The sequence below is a fragment of the Bolinopsis microptera genome, chromosome 6 (genome assembly GCF_026151205.1).
Source record: "Bolinopsis microptera isolate Bmic1 chromosome 6, MBARI_Bmic_1.0, whole genome shotgun sequence".
Lineage (NCBI taxonomy): Eukaryota > Metazoa > Ctenophora > Tentaculata > Lobata > Bolinopsidae > Bolinopsis > Bolinopsis microptera.
In genome coordinates this window covers 7830182-7848870 of record NC_087077.1, presented here as the reverse complement: position 1 = coordinate 7848870, position 18689 = coordinate 7830182, and the positions used below count along the sequence as shown (strand labels likewise).

The following is an 18689-nucleotide window of genomic DNA, read 5'->3' as shown; positions in this document are numbered from 1 at the left end:
ACAGTCTCTAGGAAACAAATACAATGGTACAACAATTTTGAAAATCCGAGCAAGTTTATTTTTATTGTGCACCCCCTAGACTTAGGTTTATGGATATTGGGATTAATGCTAGGGTTAGGATTAGGGTTTATGTAAAACCGTTTTGTTCGGCTGCAAAACCATAAAAACCAAAGTCACGTGATAATTTTTGGGCGAGCGAATTAGTAAAAGCCTAGCTTAGAATTGACAAAGCATGAATTCATTCGACGCGCTTTCGAAAACTACTACTACATACTAGCAGTCGTTGGGCGGTCTCTTACCTGTAGGTTAAATTTAATAACCTACACATTACAGACCCGAGCTCCTGCATACAATTTGAACATTTTTATATAGGGACAAACATGACTAGCACATATCATGTTCAATGTTGATGTAGCAGACTTCACAATAAAAAACTGCGTCAAGATTTTTAGTTTGGATCAAATAGTTAAAATTAAAATAACAGAACAGGAGTCAAAATATATAATTTCGTAGTTGCATTTTTTAATAATCGAAGATCTAACATCTATCTAAGCAACCATCGGCTAAACTTAAATGTCAATTTGAATAATAATAATGCACGAATATGATCTCACAGTGAATTGCTCAAAAACTAACTTTTCAAATGAAAATTAAATGATTATTATTCGTTATTGAACAGTGAACATGCAGTTCGTAAATTTGATGATGGTATAACAAATATTCAGTTCAAAAATTCGTTCAATTGGCAAATTAGTTTCGTTAATAGTAATTATGATTATATCATCATTCTACAAATATAGCAATCAAATTCAACTCTTGTTATTCCGCTGAATGATGCCGATTCTTTGATATATACAATCAAACACCAATGAAATTTCAGAACAATCTAGGAAGGTAAAACTAGCAAAAGTTAAGCGGTGAACACATAATTCCTCAATTTGAGATAGAAATCGCTGTTGCATTACCAGCAACTATCCCAAAGTAGCCGTAGCAAAATCAATGGAGCTCAAAGATAAACCAGTCAGTGTCGAAACATTTTGAAGTAAAATTGTAATCGAATCATCACTAAAAGTATTAAAAGATTGACTTCGCTAAGATTCAAAATAAGAACAAAATTCTCCCCCAATGAACGGCTAAGCTCTCTTAGGCTCATCAACGACAATCAAACTCTGTAATTCGAAATATATCGCATTGTTAAATCCCACTCAAGTTCTTTTAAATAACTGTAAAGCAAGGGGGTCAGCGACCCCTAATTATGACAATTTACAAATTGGTGTAACCACAATTTCGCTATTACCATTGCTTGATCTTTGCATATATTTACAGAAATAACTATATCTCAGATTCTTTCAATCGATTAATTAATGAATTAACCGAATCTAGTAAAACTGGCAGCATATATAATATATTCAAATGTAATTTCGCACTGATGTTATTTTGACTTTACGATAGAATATAAAATTGCGTTCCATCCTTTGACTTTGAGTTTGATAATGATGATCGAATTCATCTAATTTACATAAACGTCCAGCCTTTTAAAATTGAAAATCACCAACAGAAATATTGATGATGGAGTAAAATAACTCTAAGCGAATAAGTCGGACTGTAACAAACATTATATGATTATAGTATGTCGACAGAAGTCAGAATGATAGGTCTTATGCTGCGCGTTCCTGGCACGCACGAAAAGTGCTGCGCGCAGAACCGAACAGCAGAATAGAACTTATTCAGTCTGTGTTCTAAGTCCTTCTCATATTCATAAAATGATGGTAAAAACAGCAATCAAGGTGAAATAAACCAAAGTAGCCAACCGCAACCGGGCCTTTATGTCTCTCAATAATTACCATAATAGGATCATGCCATAAACGCTATGTTTAAGCATAAAGTCATTTAAAGTGATCATTCGAATTTGTGTTTAAATTGATTAAGATTATCCGAAAGAGGACTGTATCTAAAATAGAAAGGTTGAACCTGTTCCGGTTGGCTTGTTGCGTTTCCAAATCAGAGCAGAAGAAATAAACCGAAACCATATTCCGATCTGATTTCCGTAAACCAAGCCACGGGAATAGTGGCACCAAGTAAAAAGAAACTGCAACCAATATAATTTTCTATCAAATATATAGATGGAAAAATAGAATCGCGTAGCTTGCAGTAAAACTCAACACTAAAACTCACTCCTAATATTTCTCAGTACATGATTCGGTCTATAATCAGAATATGCACCCCTGGCCCGAGAAGTAAAATGATGATCAGTGGGAAGGAGATGGTTGAAGGAAAAAATAGAGTAACTAAGCGTCAGTCTCTTTTGAAGTCAACGTGTCACTTTCGAAGTCGATCAGTAATTGGTCGCTGAAAAGGATGAGATAATTAGTATTAGTAACGAGTGGCCAAAAGTGAAAAAACATCCAATTGTTTTAATCGCATGTGGTTTTTTTTTCAGGGACAAAATTTTTTAGATTGTTCAGCAGTGTTGCAGGATTGTAGATTGTAGAAGAACTCTGTGCAAGAATTCAGTTTTCGAATTGCTTCGTAGACTGTCAAGGAAATATACTGCACATCTTTGCTCCGCCACTTAAATGCTTCTCGCAGACTGGCTCTCTGTCAATACTAGATTGTGTTTGGTTCACTGAATACCCTGCCACTGACGTCTAAATTACTTCAAATCCAAATTACTTGAATTATGAAATTTACAAAATATTAAGCATCACTCAAGACTTTTACTAAAATTGCATGGCATGAAAGCAACCTGCATTATAAAAGTCTCTAAATTCGAACGCCGACATCTTTCTTTAACGTCGTCTCCAAAGGCAAGATCTGGTATCAGAAAAATCCTGTCCCGAAAATACCCTTAAACGACTGCATACAAATAAACACTTATCTAACGATTATTAACGTAAAACATTAAATTCTACAATTCTGACAAGATTCATTCGACACATGCTATAAAACTAAGGGATAACCACATTTGCTAACTAAGAAGTTACAGTATAGCTGTATAGTGAACCGAGAAAGTCACGTACACAGAAGAAAAACTCACAACAAAACCATGCTAGTGCTACTGCGAGTATGTTTATTCTTGTGCTGGATTAATTAAAAGTGCTTTCAGCAGCGTCTTAAATACCATCACTATAAACTTCGCTTCTCTCTTTTATTCAGGCATATTCTACATCGTAGCGGTGTATAATTTCAGCGTTCTATTCTAAGTGTTGGTAGCGGTATTTTTTTGAAAGCAGTAGCATCATGCTTTTTCAGAAGATCAAACTCGGGTGCACTCGCAAAACAATTGCACTTGCGAGGAGGATAAGCACTAGAGATTAGCACTTGCACGTTAGCGCTAACTGTAATACGTCACACAATTACCGAGTGCGCGGATCAGGGGAGTTATTCACATGATTTACAGCAAGGACGGTTGTGCTGTCTCACCGGTGCTGCTGTTTGCGCCACCGTCATGTAACGGCGCTGCTTCCAGGTCGATCAGGGGGTCGTCGTGACTAAAGAGGTGGTCAGAAAATATTTCCTTGGGTTCAACTTGTGCATTGTGTGACAATGTAAAGAAGAGAGAGTATTTCCTTGTGGCTGTCTACTGTCTAGTGCTTGAGTGATTTCAAGTGTTTTTTTTAAATGTTTTTCTTAGTGTCCTGCTTTTAGTTATATTCACCGTTCGAGATGAGATGCTTTTTAACTTACTCGATACGAATTTATGGAATCACGACGATATAGTCTGGGATCATTAAAGTGATGGTTCAAATAGACTTGATTCCTTCATGTGAAGTTTTTGAAAAGTGGAAAGTTCTGGTGCACTGGGCATAACATGAGGTGGTACTCCGTTCAAGATAATTATATCAGGCTCAATAGACGAGTGTTCGTTTGTTGTTGAACTTGGAGTGACTTGGGACTCGGACCTTGATAATGAACTGGTGTAAAAGCAGTTCGTAAAATCTACAATACAAACAAAAAATCGTTCATAATTCCCGATGATGATAACAATTGAAGGCATGCAAAAAATGAAAGCTGAAAATCTGACTGGCAAATCAAAAGTTAGGTTTCAGTTTAAGCACTTACTCTGCCTGGGCCGATAACAAGGTGTTGTTGTATGCACCTGAAACAGATACGATCATTTTCTTATGCAAAGATTGAGATGCGGTATTGTTAATCATTGATGGGTTAAATGTTAGGATTTCAACGGGCGTTTTGAAGACTTTCAATGAAATAATCGGATAAAAACACACCAGTTTCATCTAGTTCTAGGTTGATATTGTCGGCGTTGGCGTCGGTGGGTTGAGGAGGGGGCTCCATATCTTCCTCGTAATGTTCAGGGATAGGATGGGACAGTGTGAACGGTAACTCCAGCTTCAACTCTCTGATTGGTTTTTTGTCAAAACAGGTTGAAACTATCATACAATATTCATTACTACAGCTACAATTCGTGGCGGTTCCTCAAAGTAGCAAGGATTACATATTATGACTCAGAATCAATGACCAGAAGAAGGGTTACAATGTGTCTCTGAATGATTGGCACTGAAACAGATACTAACGAACCAACTTACCCTCCCATAGATACAAATAACTCTATCTTCACGATGTACTTCACCACTATTCCCAGTGCTTCTCTGTTCGCGATGGGTAGCGCTCTGAAAATGGAGTTTACTGTATTAATTCCCTCATTCCAAAACATGACTCATGGATTATGAAGTCTGCGGCCAGCTAAAGAGAGGGCCACCAATATTTTAGAGGTGCAGCAAGATCTAGCATGGTCTATTATTCCAGGCCAGTTTTATATGTTTTCTACATTCTTGACATTTTTGTCTATTGAGGTTTTTAAAATCAACTACATTTTTTACAGTTTTTTTTCCAATTTATAATTTGATCTAATTAATTGGACCCCCATCTTATGCGACAAGTTTTATTCAGAGATTCAGCTGGGAGCTACTAAGCTGCTAATTGGAACAACATTTGACTGTGGCAGTAATACCTGACCAAATTAAATTAAATTTTCAAACTCTAACTCAGAACAAGAATTGCGCCCGTTGTTTCGTTTTGGCGGACGCTAGATTTCCATTTCACATTTACCATAAATTTAAGTATAAGCTCCGATCAGCTCACTTCAGTCTTCATGATAATAATATTAATAAATTATGTAGTAAGTACAGGAAACACTTGAAATTCAGTTCAATTGCCAAAGAACTTAACTTGTAAAGCAAAGAACTTAAATTGTAAGCAAAGGTAAACTATACTCGTGTACACATCAATACACTACGCGTGCCACGTACAAATTGGGCTTATAACCTAATATTATACATTAAATCGTATACATTAAAACACAGTTGCGCCGCGCATTCATAGATCACAGGCTATCTATACATCACATCTCCGCAAGCAATCCTCGCGCGCGCGCAAATTTTTCGTTGCATGGTAACGGACGTAAGGAAGGACTGACGACATACTCAGACCCACCTAGCTACTGCAATCTCCAAAATCCACGTTTTTCTGCAAAAACCTCCATTCGTAACCTTTCACTATTGCCTTTTTTCAAAAGGGTGAAAAGGAAAAAATAAGTACTGGACTGGAAGTAAAGTTAAACTGGAAGTAAAGTTAAGCTGGAAGTAAAGTTAAGCGAAGAAACTAAAACCATCAGGTAGCGACTCCAAATTGCAGTTACTGAATAGCATCAAACAGAAGTAGCGAGAGTCGTGCCAAACAAAATCAAAACTAAATCATGCACTAGATTACAGTAGCGTAGTTAGGTATGCAATGATACGCTCTGGCATGTCATACATCATCCTCGCTGGCCAGTGAAATGAGTGTATGTTTTGAGTGTTCAGATTCCTCATGGACACAGCCTACCGGGCTTACTTCGTCAGAGTAACCATCGCCTCCAGTCCTCCCCTTGCTATTGAGTTTTGTGTAGAGGCTTGACCGCCCCCGCCTAGATGCCTGGGGCAGGGGCCAAGGGAGGTAAATACCTATCTAGATTTTAACATAATATCTAAAAAGCTCCTGATAAAATATTTTGAATGTAAGTATGGATACGTTTGTAAAACCTCAATGCTATATCCTGTTCTTGCTAAGAAGTTAAGATCACTGCGGGAAGATAAAATGCATGTGATTCAAGAGGAAATAAAAACAATCGTAAATACAATTACAAGGTATTCACTTCTGTTTTTATTTACTTTATTCCTGTAACTCGTTCTAAGAAACTCCAAGTATGTAGTAACTCTTAGTAAGTGTAACTCTCAGTAACTTTCGGTAACTCTACGTAATTCTAAGTAACTCTAAGTAACTGTAAGTAACTGTAAGTAACTGTAAGTAACTGTAAGTGACTCTAAGTGACTCTACGTAACTCTAAGAAACTCTACGTAACTCTAAGTAACTCTTACTAACATGGTTGATGAGGCAAGGTTTGTATCCTCACTCTTAATCTGACCGTCCAGAGCTAACCCTCTTTTGTCTCGGTTATCCTCGAGGAGAGGTCGTATTGAGAAGGTTTGGGCGATCGTCTGGCTCGGCTGCACATTTAAACTGAGAGAAGACAGTTAATTTTGTTTGTAATCATGTAAGTTTTGATGAACATTTTGCTGTATTAGTGATGATGAGTACCGCGGGGTGAGAGTTGAAGATAAATGTGCATATCCTTTCAGTCTGCTCTGCAAAGTATGTTAAATTTGTTACACTTACTCATGTTCAACGGAAGCGACTGTACACTTGTAGATAGCATTGGAGAAGAGACAGATATTAGCCACTTGTTTTACGGATAGTCTTAGCTTTTTCACTGCTCTCGTCGACTGGTTACCCATCGTTATGTGAACGTAGATCGGTTCACCGTGTATATATCGCTGAAGAAACGAAAAGTTAAGATTTTGAATATTAAATATCACCACTAAGATAACAAATTCAATGCGACAATATTTTTCCTGCTGAAAAAAATGAAGTCTCTCATTCAAACAAACTTTTAAATCTCTCACCTCCTTATCGAGTCTAGCCTCCACATGTAAAGGGTTGGGACTCATCATGAAGTTCTTAGCTGACTCGATGTAGGGCTGAGGAGCCTGAGTGTCAGGAGCATGGGTTATCTTCTTTATCAGCAGATCAACAACCTGCCTGTCAGATAAGAGCATATTAGTTATCACCAGTCTTTAGATCAAGAGTTAGAAATTAGAGCTGACATAAAATTGTAACTGCATGAACCTTTCTATTTCCTCAATTCCACAAAAAGATGTTCGGAAACAAGTCATTTCGGTCCAGTGACTTGAAAATAAATATCATATAATTTTACTTTCTATCAGGGGGCTCGTGCATGTCCTTAGCGACGTAAGTTTTTAGGCAGTACTCCACCCCACATGGTTTACTACTGGTGTCGTTCTTTACAGGTTGCAGTGTCACTGAACTTGGGATACCAGCCGGCAACTGAAATAATTACAGATTAAGAGTAGATTTGAGAGTATAATTGTAGATTTAAGTTATTTACATAATCTACCGCAGACTTAATGTGATCAATAGAACTATGTAGAGAGCTATAAAGGTGTCACCTTACTAATTTCCAACTGAAACGAATCAAATTTCGGGCTTGATATTTGCTGTAAATTGGGATGTAGGTTAAATTAATGATTGTATGCCGGGCAACGACCCTGACAAGTTGGCAACCCTACGAAAACCCTGCACATGGGTTTGCTTCATAGCTCTCAAATTAGGATCCTTCCTGGCACGACTATGACTTTGTGCCAACTCATATCTTTGAGTTTCTGATGCGATGTAGCATTTAAGTGTACGACTACTTTTAGCTCTATTAATTATTTATTTAAATGTACGCATGTGCGCGCGGCGCGGCTTAATGTTACAGAAGGTGTTGAAAAAGCCCACAAATTACCATTTAAAGTACTATGCGCGTGACGCAAAGTTGGTAAATAAACCAATTTACAGAAGGACTTTCGTCGAAACTGTACCATATCATAAGGTCGAAAATCGAGTGTTTCAGTAATAACTTAGAATATATTTTCGATTTTGTCCAGATCCTAATGTATGATATATTTATCATGAAACCAGATATGTTATATATTGTACCGATTTGGAGATATTTTGTTGTGTTTGAAGTGATATCTCCAACTTGCACAGATTATCCGTCTTATAGCCACATACCTATCTATATCTGGAAAGTTAAAAGAAAATCTATCAGTCAGATCTCGAGATAATCGACTTTCGTCAAATATTGTACCATGGTAAAGTTTGGTACAGAAAGTCCAACTCCCAATTTATGAATGGTAACAATAACTTCGCAGTGAACAGTGAACTAAACATCACCTGCACTGAATATTGTTTCCATCAAATTATGATACCCCTGGCCCGTTTCCAGGGGAACACAGATGTGTATGATCTGAGGAAATGTTCTGACCACATTGCAATTATGAAACATTTGTTAATTGTTTCAATTGTTTAGCATTTATTTAATATTATTAGGTCTCAAATGACAAATTGTTTATTGTTCATTAATTATACTGTACAATTTATTGAAATGTATTTAACAATGCTTTTCTCCTGGGAAGCCAGTAAATGGATGTAGTCAATGCAACCTGTGAGTGTAGTCAATACAACCTGTTGACAAGATATTTTCTCCAAAACTGGAACGATATTTTACAGTGCATCGATAGATTTGACCTACAATGTACATGTGGTAGATTGGTATTGAGACTGTTTATAATACTTTATATCAATGTGCATTAAAAGTGCATTAAGAGTCTTTGACTATTTAATAGAGGGGTATTGGTAAGAAGGTTGTTTGATGCAGGAGGTTATAATAATAACACCAAATTGACAAAGCTTCGGAGTAACCTTAGTCTGCAGTTTGCAGGAAAATTGCTTTTTCTGGAGCCGTATAATTTCCACTTTGGGTAGACTGGCAGCTCTCTGTGGCATTGTCTACAACTAGGTGCATTAAAGCACTATTAGACCAATCTTTGAAGACAATACACACAGCTCACTGGAAATGTGGCGGTTGGGGAGGCGGTTTTTATAGTGACATGTTTTGCCGTGTAGTCATTTGCCAAAAGTCATTAGTCAGAATTGAGTAAATTCAAATGTTATTCTCTGTGATATCACTCAATGAAAGCTTTCCTAAATTTTAAGAAAATGGTCGTCGTGATGAAATAAATTCTTTATCATCTCAAATGAACATATTTCGCGTAAAATGTTTTGGTGACGGTCTCAGAACCCGACAACACTTCCTCCTCCGATTTAATTTGGGGTCAAAGACGCTATAATTTGGGGTCCTTGCTTGATAAAAGTAATCAATGAGACTTGAATAAATTACGATTTCACTCTCAGTGATCTCATTAAATGAAAGCTTTCCAAAATTTGAAAGAACTTGCGCGTGGTGAAATAAATTTTAAAAGTCATTTTCTGTCTCAAATAACCATAGTTATCAGAAAAAGCAGGCGAAAATAACCATCTAAGTGGAAAGTGACAGGTCGTGCATACTTAAGTTGTCACTTGGGAGCTCACTTCATCATGTCACGTGACCATGACATGGCAGTACAATTAAACAATTCAATGTAGAGAATTGCGTGTATTACATAAGTTATCATTTATGAGCTTGTTAATTAATCAGATTAACACCCAGGATTATTTATATTAACCAATTATTAAATAATTCTCTGTGTAACTGGAGGAAACAGCGAATGCTTGTACAATCATCCAAAATCCAGGGGTGGTAAATAAAAATATCTACTTCAATAACCAGACGGGTCAATGAAGTATTGGAAGCCAAAGATATTTAAATAAAGTGAGGGTGGAGTTTGAGGGTGCGTTTTAAATTTCACGAGAATATCTTATTTTCACTATATAATACTCTCTACTCTCTTACAATAAGGACCAAAGCTCAATATAATGCGCTGGTCAGGTGGTTTCCCGATCATTGGGCCCATTATGTCACGTGACAACAGGCTTCTTTAAATCACCATCAATGTCCAGTTCCCATCATTTATTGTTTCAAAGATTTAAAGACTTTCTGTTTGATCTCGGAGACCGAATATAAATATGACATAATGTTTTTTTGTGATGGATCGACTTTGAAAAGAAAAAGCGTGACTTTGTAAGCCCGGCTACAGCACACGCTGTTGAATTATCGCTGAAGTAGACATTTCAGGGAATGATAGAATGGCAATTATAATAGTAAAGTCGCAATGGAACTGGTATCTGATATATGATATATTTTGAGTGCATTTGTATGGTTACTTAGACGATAAGAAATACTGAGTGAATTGCGGGCCGAGGATGATTGCTGTAGATAGAAATTAGGCATATTTCAGACTATCGTGCGAAATAATGATTGGACATTCAGATCGCAATCATATTATATTGCTTTAATCATAATCTTGAAACGTTTTATTTGCCCATGGATCGAAAAATTAAAGTTAAAAGTTGTAAATGTGTCATGTCGCAATACAACAATAAAATTATGCTGGATACATTTCGAATGCCAATAATCCCTAAACTTTTATGGAAATGCCACATCCGTGGACACGGCCAACAGTACAGAAGCAGTAGAAAAGAGTATGAAGCTCTACAATCATTGTTACATCAAGAAATCAATGTTATAATACCTACACGCTTGATACGTCCCACGATTAGAGGCTGATTAGGGAGATTACCAATGATCAATTATTAGGATTCTAGATCATTGATAATATCAAGATTTAAATTTTAAACTTGATATTTAACTTTTACTAGTGGTGTTGTGAACATCATTATTTAACATTTGTACGATCCTGTTACACACACGCAGGTCACACACACACACACACACACACACACACACACACACACACACACACACACACACACACACACACACACACACACACACACACACACACACACACACACACACTCCAGATATTATCATAATATATGGTAACCTGACCCGACGGCCGACAGCGACCTAAATTTCAACACACAATCTTGACTTTTAGGAATCTGTCTAGATGAACATACCGTCAAGTCAGCAAATGCGTCACTATTACATGTTATCATGTAGATATTATATAGGTACACATTGTATATTACGTTGCTGGCATCTTGACAGTTTAGGTTCGTCAAACAAATTGTTAATATACACTGCCCACGCACTGGCATGTATTGTGACTTGGATATTGCTGATCTGCAGCATTATACTTTGCCACAAAAATATGGTAATAATGTATTGTCTAATACATGCGACTATCGATCTGCCTTCTATCTTTTATATCATGGTATTATAGTATCTACTCAATATGAGAATCGAGAATATGACACATACAGACCTATAGCTACTAGCTATTATATTACATATTATATGTACTAGTCACGCCTACTTTTCGTGTGACATGATGGCAAATCTATGGACTGTATACGGAAGTTTATTAGTTTTATTGCTCTATTGTCTAACTAAACCGGAGACAGCACCCAATCAGTAGTGAAATAAACAACTGTATGAGGTGCCTATCAGTCATCAGAGGGTTATTGAGAAACTATACCACGCTTGCAACACATATTGTATCCTATTTTGAAACCTCCTGCGAAATCTAGGACACAAATGCAAAGAAATATTACCAAATGCAAAGAAATATTCAGACAAAATGCTTTTTGTATACAAGTAGGAGCCATTATGCAGATTGCAGTGGTCAACCAGCACTAGAATAATCCGCTGTATGTGGTGTCGTCAACCAGAGCATGGTCTCGAATATGTGTGACAAGAGGGCCAGGGGTGTCACAAAGGGTGTCACAAGATGGCCAGACCCCCCTGGACAAGGGGTCTTTGGGGTTGATGTGGGTCTATTTTGTAGAGGCAGAATATTTAATAATAATAATATATAATAAGTGTGGCCAGTGTGCTGTGTGGCTTGTATTGTGCATTAATTGGAAAACAGAATACACTTGCCGTATCACAACACATTTAAACAGACTCTCGATAGTTTTGTGCGTGCGTGCGTGCGTGCGTGCGTGCGTGCGTGCGTGCGTGCGTGCGATTAGGAATGATTTTCTTAGTATCTTTTTTTATATAATACGAATATGAGATAATTTTCTTCTGATTAAGATAAATAAAGTCTTGCATTGTATAATGTATGTAAGATAATATCTAGAGCATATCTAATACTATGGAATAGTCTCCGTTCATGACTAAATCATGATTAACAGGATATATCGACATGAGGCTAATATAATGTGTCCACTGGGTGTACTATCCCCACCATATACACATTACACATGATCATGTGGTGTTCACACCACTAGCTTACGTCTATGTAGGAGTCAGACCCACGTGATTAGAACCCACGTGACTAGAACACGTGATTAGAACCCACGTGACTAGAACACGTGATTAGAACCCACGTACTAGAACACGTGACTAGAACAGGTAGTTCTCCGAGCATTTTAACAGAACATATAATCGTCATAAATAATTCAGATTGACGTGCAACCAAAAGTTAATAAGTGATCACTGATCGTCGAGCCTGTATTATATTGTAGCACAGATTATTGGTTACCCGATTGTATATTCGGACGCAATGAAACTGAGATATCATTCATATATATATATATTATTAGTTAGCCACAACTATCAGTAAAACAACGCCTTGACTTCAAATGTCGGTAAAATGTACCTTTACAGTCATCCTGATATAAAGACATGTTAGTAAATTTATTCAAAATATCAATCCATCAATCAATCAAATAGAAGAAATTTAAAATTTAGAAATTTATGTAACTCAGCAATTCAAGTTATGGTGGGTTGAAATCCCAAATGAGTGGTAGAGGTGAGAAAATAAAATATGCAAGAAGAAAATCATCTTTCTTCTCTAACGTTCATCCCTCCAAAGTGCTTTAAAGTTTTAAGCTGGTTTTGCCAAAAGTTCTCCCTTTGTTTACAAATACTTAGTCTATCCTGGGCACATTGCTCAAAATTCCCAACGTCAACTTGCTCTATAATAGAAACATTAATGTCCTTACTTAAAGTACTGGTAAACAACTTAGTGGTTGTACGGTCAAGATTGTGCAAAATCTCATTATCTATAAAATGGCAGGAAAGTTCACAGGTCCTTCTTTGAGTTTTAATGTGGGATTTATGGTTCCTAAATCTAACCTTTAAAGAGTCTGAAGTACATCCTATATAACTTAACTTACAAATATTATCATTAACTATGTACACAACATTTTTGGTATCACAGTCCAATCGTCCTTTGATACTGAATACTTGGTTGGTGTGGAAACTGCCGATTGTGGTTGATGGTTTCAGGAAGTTTTTGCAGAGATCACATTTCTTAGCACAAGGGAAGCAACCTCCAGAATCAGAATCCTCAGCTGTGTCTGGAGAGGCGTGGCCTGGATCTTCTACAGCTGGCTCTTCAACAGGAGGGAGTTTGCTATGAATAAGAATCTCATGAAGTGTTTTTGTCCCTCTAAAAGAGGTGAAAATACCATCAGGGTCAATCACCTTGCAAAGCTCGAGATCTAGACGGAGGATGTGCTTGTGGGAGTTAAGTATCCGTCCTATGTTGGGGAGACCTGGGTTGAAATCTGTTACAAGGGGAATGAGTCTCCCTTTGCTACTGTCATCCTCCTTATGTCTCTGTTGTTGATAGTAGGAGAGCCTGCTCTTGGTTTCCACTTTATTAAAGGCCTGGTTAATTAAGCTATTGCTATAACCTCTTGCCACAAGATAGCTTGTGTATTGTGCTCGTGCTTGTATGTACTCATCATGCTCAGAAGTAAGTTTAAAGATTCTAAGTGCAGTGCTATAAGGTATGTTTTTTATGGTATGTGTAGGATGGCAAGAGGTGGGAACTAGGAAGGCATGGTCATCACATGGCTTACTGTAAGGTTTGGTATGTAGTTGGCCTGCTTTCATGTATATAAAAGTGTCTAAGAATTCAGTGCCCTCTAATGAAGCTTTCAACGTGAATTTTATGCGATATATGAGATATCATTCATATAAGATATATATATATATATATGAGATATCATTCATATTATATTATTTATTAATAGTTTCTAACCTCATTCTTGAAGTGATGTTATCACCAAATATGGTCTGATAAGGATGATGCTATCGGACATGTGTAGACATGTGTGTACATGATATCGAGTTAAATGGAGTAACTACTATATGATATTCTTGTACAGTTATATCATACTCCTAACCTCATTTATTTCATACAAATTCTGAATTACTTCTAAGATTTTAAAGTTTTTAACAGTAGGCACATATAATACAGATACTGATATCCAGATATGGATATTGTACAGCGAGAGTTGTTAACTTTGTAATAATTTAAATTCTGTTAGCTACTGTAAGTTGTAACATTAAAGACACACACGAAACGTATATATAGTTGTTGTATTTAAGTTTTGCATGCTATAATAGATTATTTTCTATTTAAATTCTATTACATTTGCAAGTGTTTAGTTATATAAATATATAACAGGAAGCGATGTAAGAGAGCCAATACGTGTAATGTTGCCATGGGGTGGCAAGTCATGGGGTGTTCAGTCATGGGGTGGTAAGCCATGGGGTGGTAAGTCATGGGGTGGTAAGTCATGGGGTGGTAAGTCATGGGGAAGTAAGTCCCCATTCATCGCAGCTCGCTAGTTTTACTGCCTCTCAATATCAGACAGATTCATTCGAGGTCCACAAAAATTCTGTCCTATTCAACAGCAAATGATAATGTGAGTTGATGCAGAGTAAAGCTATAATATTAATATTATATTAAATTTAGTCAGGTTACTCGTTAGTCAGTTAAAGACTCTTTACATAAAAAGTGTGCTAAGTATCATCACTTACTTCATTAACAACACCCATAATATCATGCTTAGGTACTTGATTTTTTCTTTCTCTAAAAGAATTGATTTGACTTTGGAGCTAGGCGAAGTTGTTGTCGGGCGGCGATGATTCGTATATTTAGCATTTTTATTTAAATCGGGCAGGGCATCAGAGTTACAAACGTCAGAGAAAACAAATTATACCTTTTCTGAGCCTGCCTCGTATTGAGGAGAGTTACTCTATTGACGCTATTACTCTATTCACTGCTATTGATGAGTTTTAACAGTCGTCATCAGTCATATAAGCTTGCGTTGATGAACACATTCACTACCACCCTTTCCAAAGGGTAGCATGATAAAGCTTTATCCGTACGTACGACGTACCCTGACCCCTGCACCATGTATTGTGTTTTATTATTCAGATATTTGACACCGTCATACGCACCCCATAGTGTTATGTTGTGCAATGGTGTTGCAATGGTGTTATAATGGTGGTGTAATGGTGTTGTAATGGTGTTGCTTACACACTACACAGGGGTTTAAAGAAAAAAGCTGATCCACCAATTATACCAGTGCTACTAGGTTAGAAAGTTAGAACTAAGTCCCGTCTACGCCAGATACCACTTTCCATATTATGGAAATTCGATAATATGATATTCCTGTCCCCCATTATAAGAGTTCGCATTTTCTCTAAATCCTATTTGGAGTTTGTCCCAACTTGCTGAATAGTTAAACATGTAAGTTACTTAACTCCCACTTCGAATAACAGGATTATCAGTTTTGTAGTACACAGAATATGCTTAATATAAGAGCACTGAAACATGGGACAAATTTATTTGACGTGCGGCTGGTTTAAAACCAAGAAAGAATGAGGGAGGTTCCTCAATCCTTACTTGAAACAGAGATATAGATATTAGATAAAGACATATTTTGCAATATGCCACCTGCCAGTCATTTTTCCACATATAAAGCGAGCCATGGAGAGCCTTTGTCTTTGAGAGCCAGACCAAAGAGAGACAAAGGACCAAAGAGAGACATAGGACGCCCTGGCAAGGGATAAGGGGAGTGATGTATCTATGATCCCCTTATGTTAGTCCTCATAAACTAACACGCCTTGCTACTGCAAGAAGAGACGACGGGTGGGGTGCCTAGTCTGAGCATGGCTTCCACAGCCCCGCCCGCTCTGGGTTGGCTAGCCAGCAAACTGCAGGGATCACTCACTCCATCCCCCCTGTTGTTTCTGGACCCACTAGCTACCTCAGAGTGACCTCCACGTTGGTAGGGGATGGAAACTGCCCCTCATTGTCCGGCAGGCTAAACGTCGTCTGGCTGGATCAGATCAAATACCAGCTCATACCTGGCCTCTCTCCACTCCACCTCACTCACACAGGAGCCCGGCAAGCTCTTTTCCGCTACGGACAGTAGAATATCAAAACGACCCAGCCATGGACAAATGGTACCTAAAACCCACAAATGCCAAAACAGTACAATAGCTCGTCACATAAACAGAGAGAACGGCAAAAGGGGTCTACCGAAAAAACGGAACGCGCGGATAAAAACATAAATAGTGAAGAAAGACACTAATTTCTCACCAAACTGATGCGCGCGCGACCAAACAAATCACGTGATCAACACGAGACAACTACCAACAGATAACATAACATTAGCACCCACTCAAGCGATTTGATCTATACATCCACACTCCGTGTAAGACGCAATGAATAACCCCATCTTACACTTAACCCCGCAGTGGAAGCCAGACAGAAGAGATTGAAGTAACCACGATTTCTAGACAGTCACACACGGCTAATTAACTCGACCTAAATCCGCAACCAGTTACACCAATCTCGGTAAAACAAATCGTTCATTTCAATTTATCTCTTATCTCGTTACGTACTATTGCACCAGCGTATATGAAAACTTTCTCAGATAATACACCTTATTACTTCGAATTCTTAACAGTCGTTTCGTTTCTTAGTGCCAGCCTATAGGATAAACTTCCCCACCGTCTAATTTCTCAGTAGTATCATAGCGGACACTTTAGTCGTAGCTAAACGAATATCGCACGACCTTTTCCGTTATAGCCTTTCCAACAGATTGGAACAGCAGTTGTAATTTAAACCTCGATCACTATATACATCATCCACAATATAAAATTCAAACTTCTAACTACTCAGGTAACATGTTCAACAACAAGAGGAAACGGAACAGTGAGGGTAATAACGCCCCGAAACCAGAACCATTCCTATACTTACCAGACTCGATAATAAGACACAAACTAGGAACACAAATGCTGAACAAAAGATCAAAATCGATTCAGGAAAGTAAAATAAAAATAAGTAACAAAATCTTACTCAAAAGCTACCTTAAAGATAAACCACCAAAAATTGCCCACCACATCAAAGCAGACCTAAAAAACATAACAGGTATTATTTCAGGACAAAACCATCTAGCACACCATGAAAATAAGATGGACAGGAACGTAATTCCATTCTGTAAACACTGCCCAGGAACAAGAGAGACCACGGAACACTTCATGGCGGATTGTCCCGCTTACTCCCACATCAGGCAAGAAATCTTCCAATCAACACATATCCCCTTAAACCAAATAATACTAAATTTCAACACGAAAACTATTTGCAAATTCATTAACCGAACAGGGAGAATGGAAGAAGAAAATAAATGTTATCAAAACTAAAAAACCAAAAATTCTCGACTATGATACCACGTCAAGAACTTCCAAAACACTATGCATAAGTACTGCTAGTTCAAGCGCATTAACCATATACAAAGGACCTCAAAAAGCGCGCAACCACTCCAAATGCGTGAGCGCAAAGGACGCGCGCAGCAAAACAACAAACAAAGCACAGTAAATATCGAGAAACACCTAGCGGAGCTGTTAGCCAGATAACAGTGGAAGTGGACGTTTCTCGCATTAACAAACCCAATTTTCCGGGAGGCTGTTTCAACAGTTGACTTTCTATGGACTCAGAAAGTCCCCCGATGACGGAACATATGGCAGATACTCTTAGGGGTATCGCCGTTCCACCGGGTCATAACAGCAATGTTATGTCTATTTGGTTCGTGCCGGCTCAGCGAGTCCCCATCCCAGCCGAGCTTTCGGTACACCTCCGCAACCAAAAGAGCTCCAAGAGACGTTAGCCACAAGGCGGACGTAGCCTCCCCGCATACCCGGGGAGGTAGAGTGAGCGCCCATCGACAAAAAAAAAAAAAAAAAAAAAAAAAATCTATGATCTGCTGTAACCTGTCATCGTGTTTTTTTGTGAAAGTTAGGAGTTGCCCAATAAGCGGTGTAGCAAGTGCTTAACACGCATGGTGACCACTGGCCGATGCAGGGTCTGGCGGCTTGCGATCAACATCCATTCCTCATTCGGACAGTCAGGATTTTGACGTGCACCAGTCAAGGAGAAATATTAGTTTACCAACTCGGACGAATCACAAACGGTTAATATTTAGGAGGTATGTCCTGTTTCATAAAAGTTTTATAAGAGGTCTATCAGAGAAGTTTTTGAAGACGCTATAATCAAGAATATTAATTTAACATGTTGATTGATAAACGAGTGCAGAATCTTAAGATTGATGGTAGTCATGTAAACATAAAAACGACGTATCTCGAGGCGACCCGCTTGTGATAAGCGGGATATACGTAGTTTTCATGTTTACATGACTACCATCAATCTTAAGAATTAAGATTCTGCACTTGTTTATCTTGGGGGGTGTGAATAGTTACTATCATTACTGACTTGTTGATTTCATGTAAAATGTCAGCTAACACTCATCATAACTTAATTTAAAATTACGAACTATTTGCACAAATTTTGCATGTTTTCTTGACAGTTAACTTGTAAATCGATATCGTTATTTAAAATATTAAAAGGGCA

General features: G+C 37.8%; 1 protein-coding gene across 6 annotated transcripts in view; it reads right to left on the bottom strand.

The window, feature by feature from the left end:
- Nucleotides 1–439: 439 nt before the first annotated feature.
- Nucleotides 440–18689, bottom strand: part of LOC134816900 (casein kinase I-like) — a 91568-nt gene continuing 73318 nt past the window's right edge. Inside the window, exons 8-17 of one of the 6 annotated variants that reach the window (XM_063825905.1) lie at nt 7274–7404; nt 6963–7098; nt 6676–6833; nt 6382–6519; nt 5854–5934; nt 4548–4631; nt 4230–4360; nt 4063–4099; nt 3424–3491; nt 2244–2349 (exon numbers count right to left, since the gene is read on the bottom strand). In XM_063825905.1, the coding sequence (XP_063681975.1) occupies nt 2336–2349; nt 3424–3491; nt 4063–4099; nt 4230–4360; nt 4548–4631; nt 5854–5934; nt 6382–6519; nt 6676–6833; nt 6963–7098; nt 7274–7404 (978 nt within the window). In that variant the 3' untranslated portion in view covers nt 2244–2335. Of the gene's footprint in view, nt 2350–3360; nt 3492–4062; nt 4100–4229; nt 4361–4547; nt 4632–5853; nt 5935–6381; nt 6520–6675; nt 6834–6962; nt 7099–7273; nt 7405–18689 lie in introns of all 6 variants that reach the window. The other 5 variants (XM_063825904.1, XM_063825906.1, XM_063825907.1 and 2 more) reach the window with 5 other exon arrangements.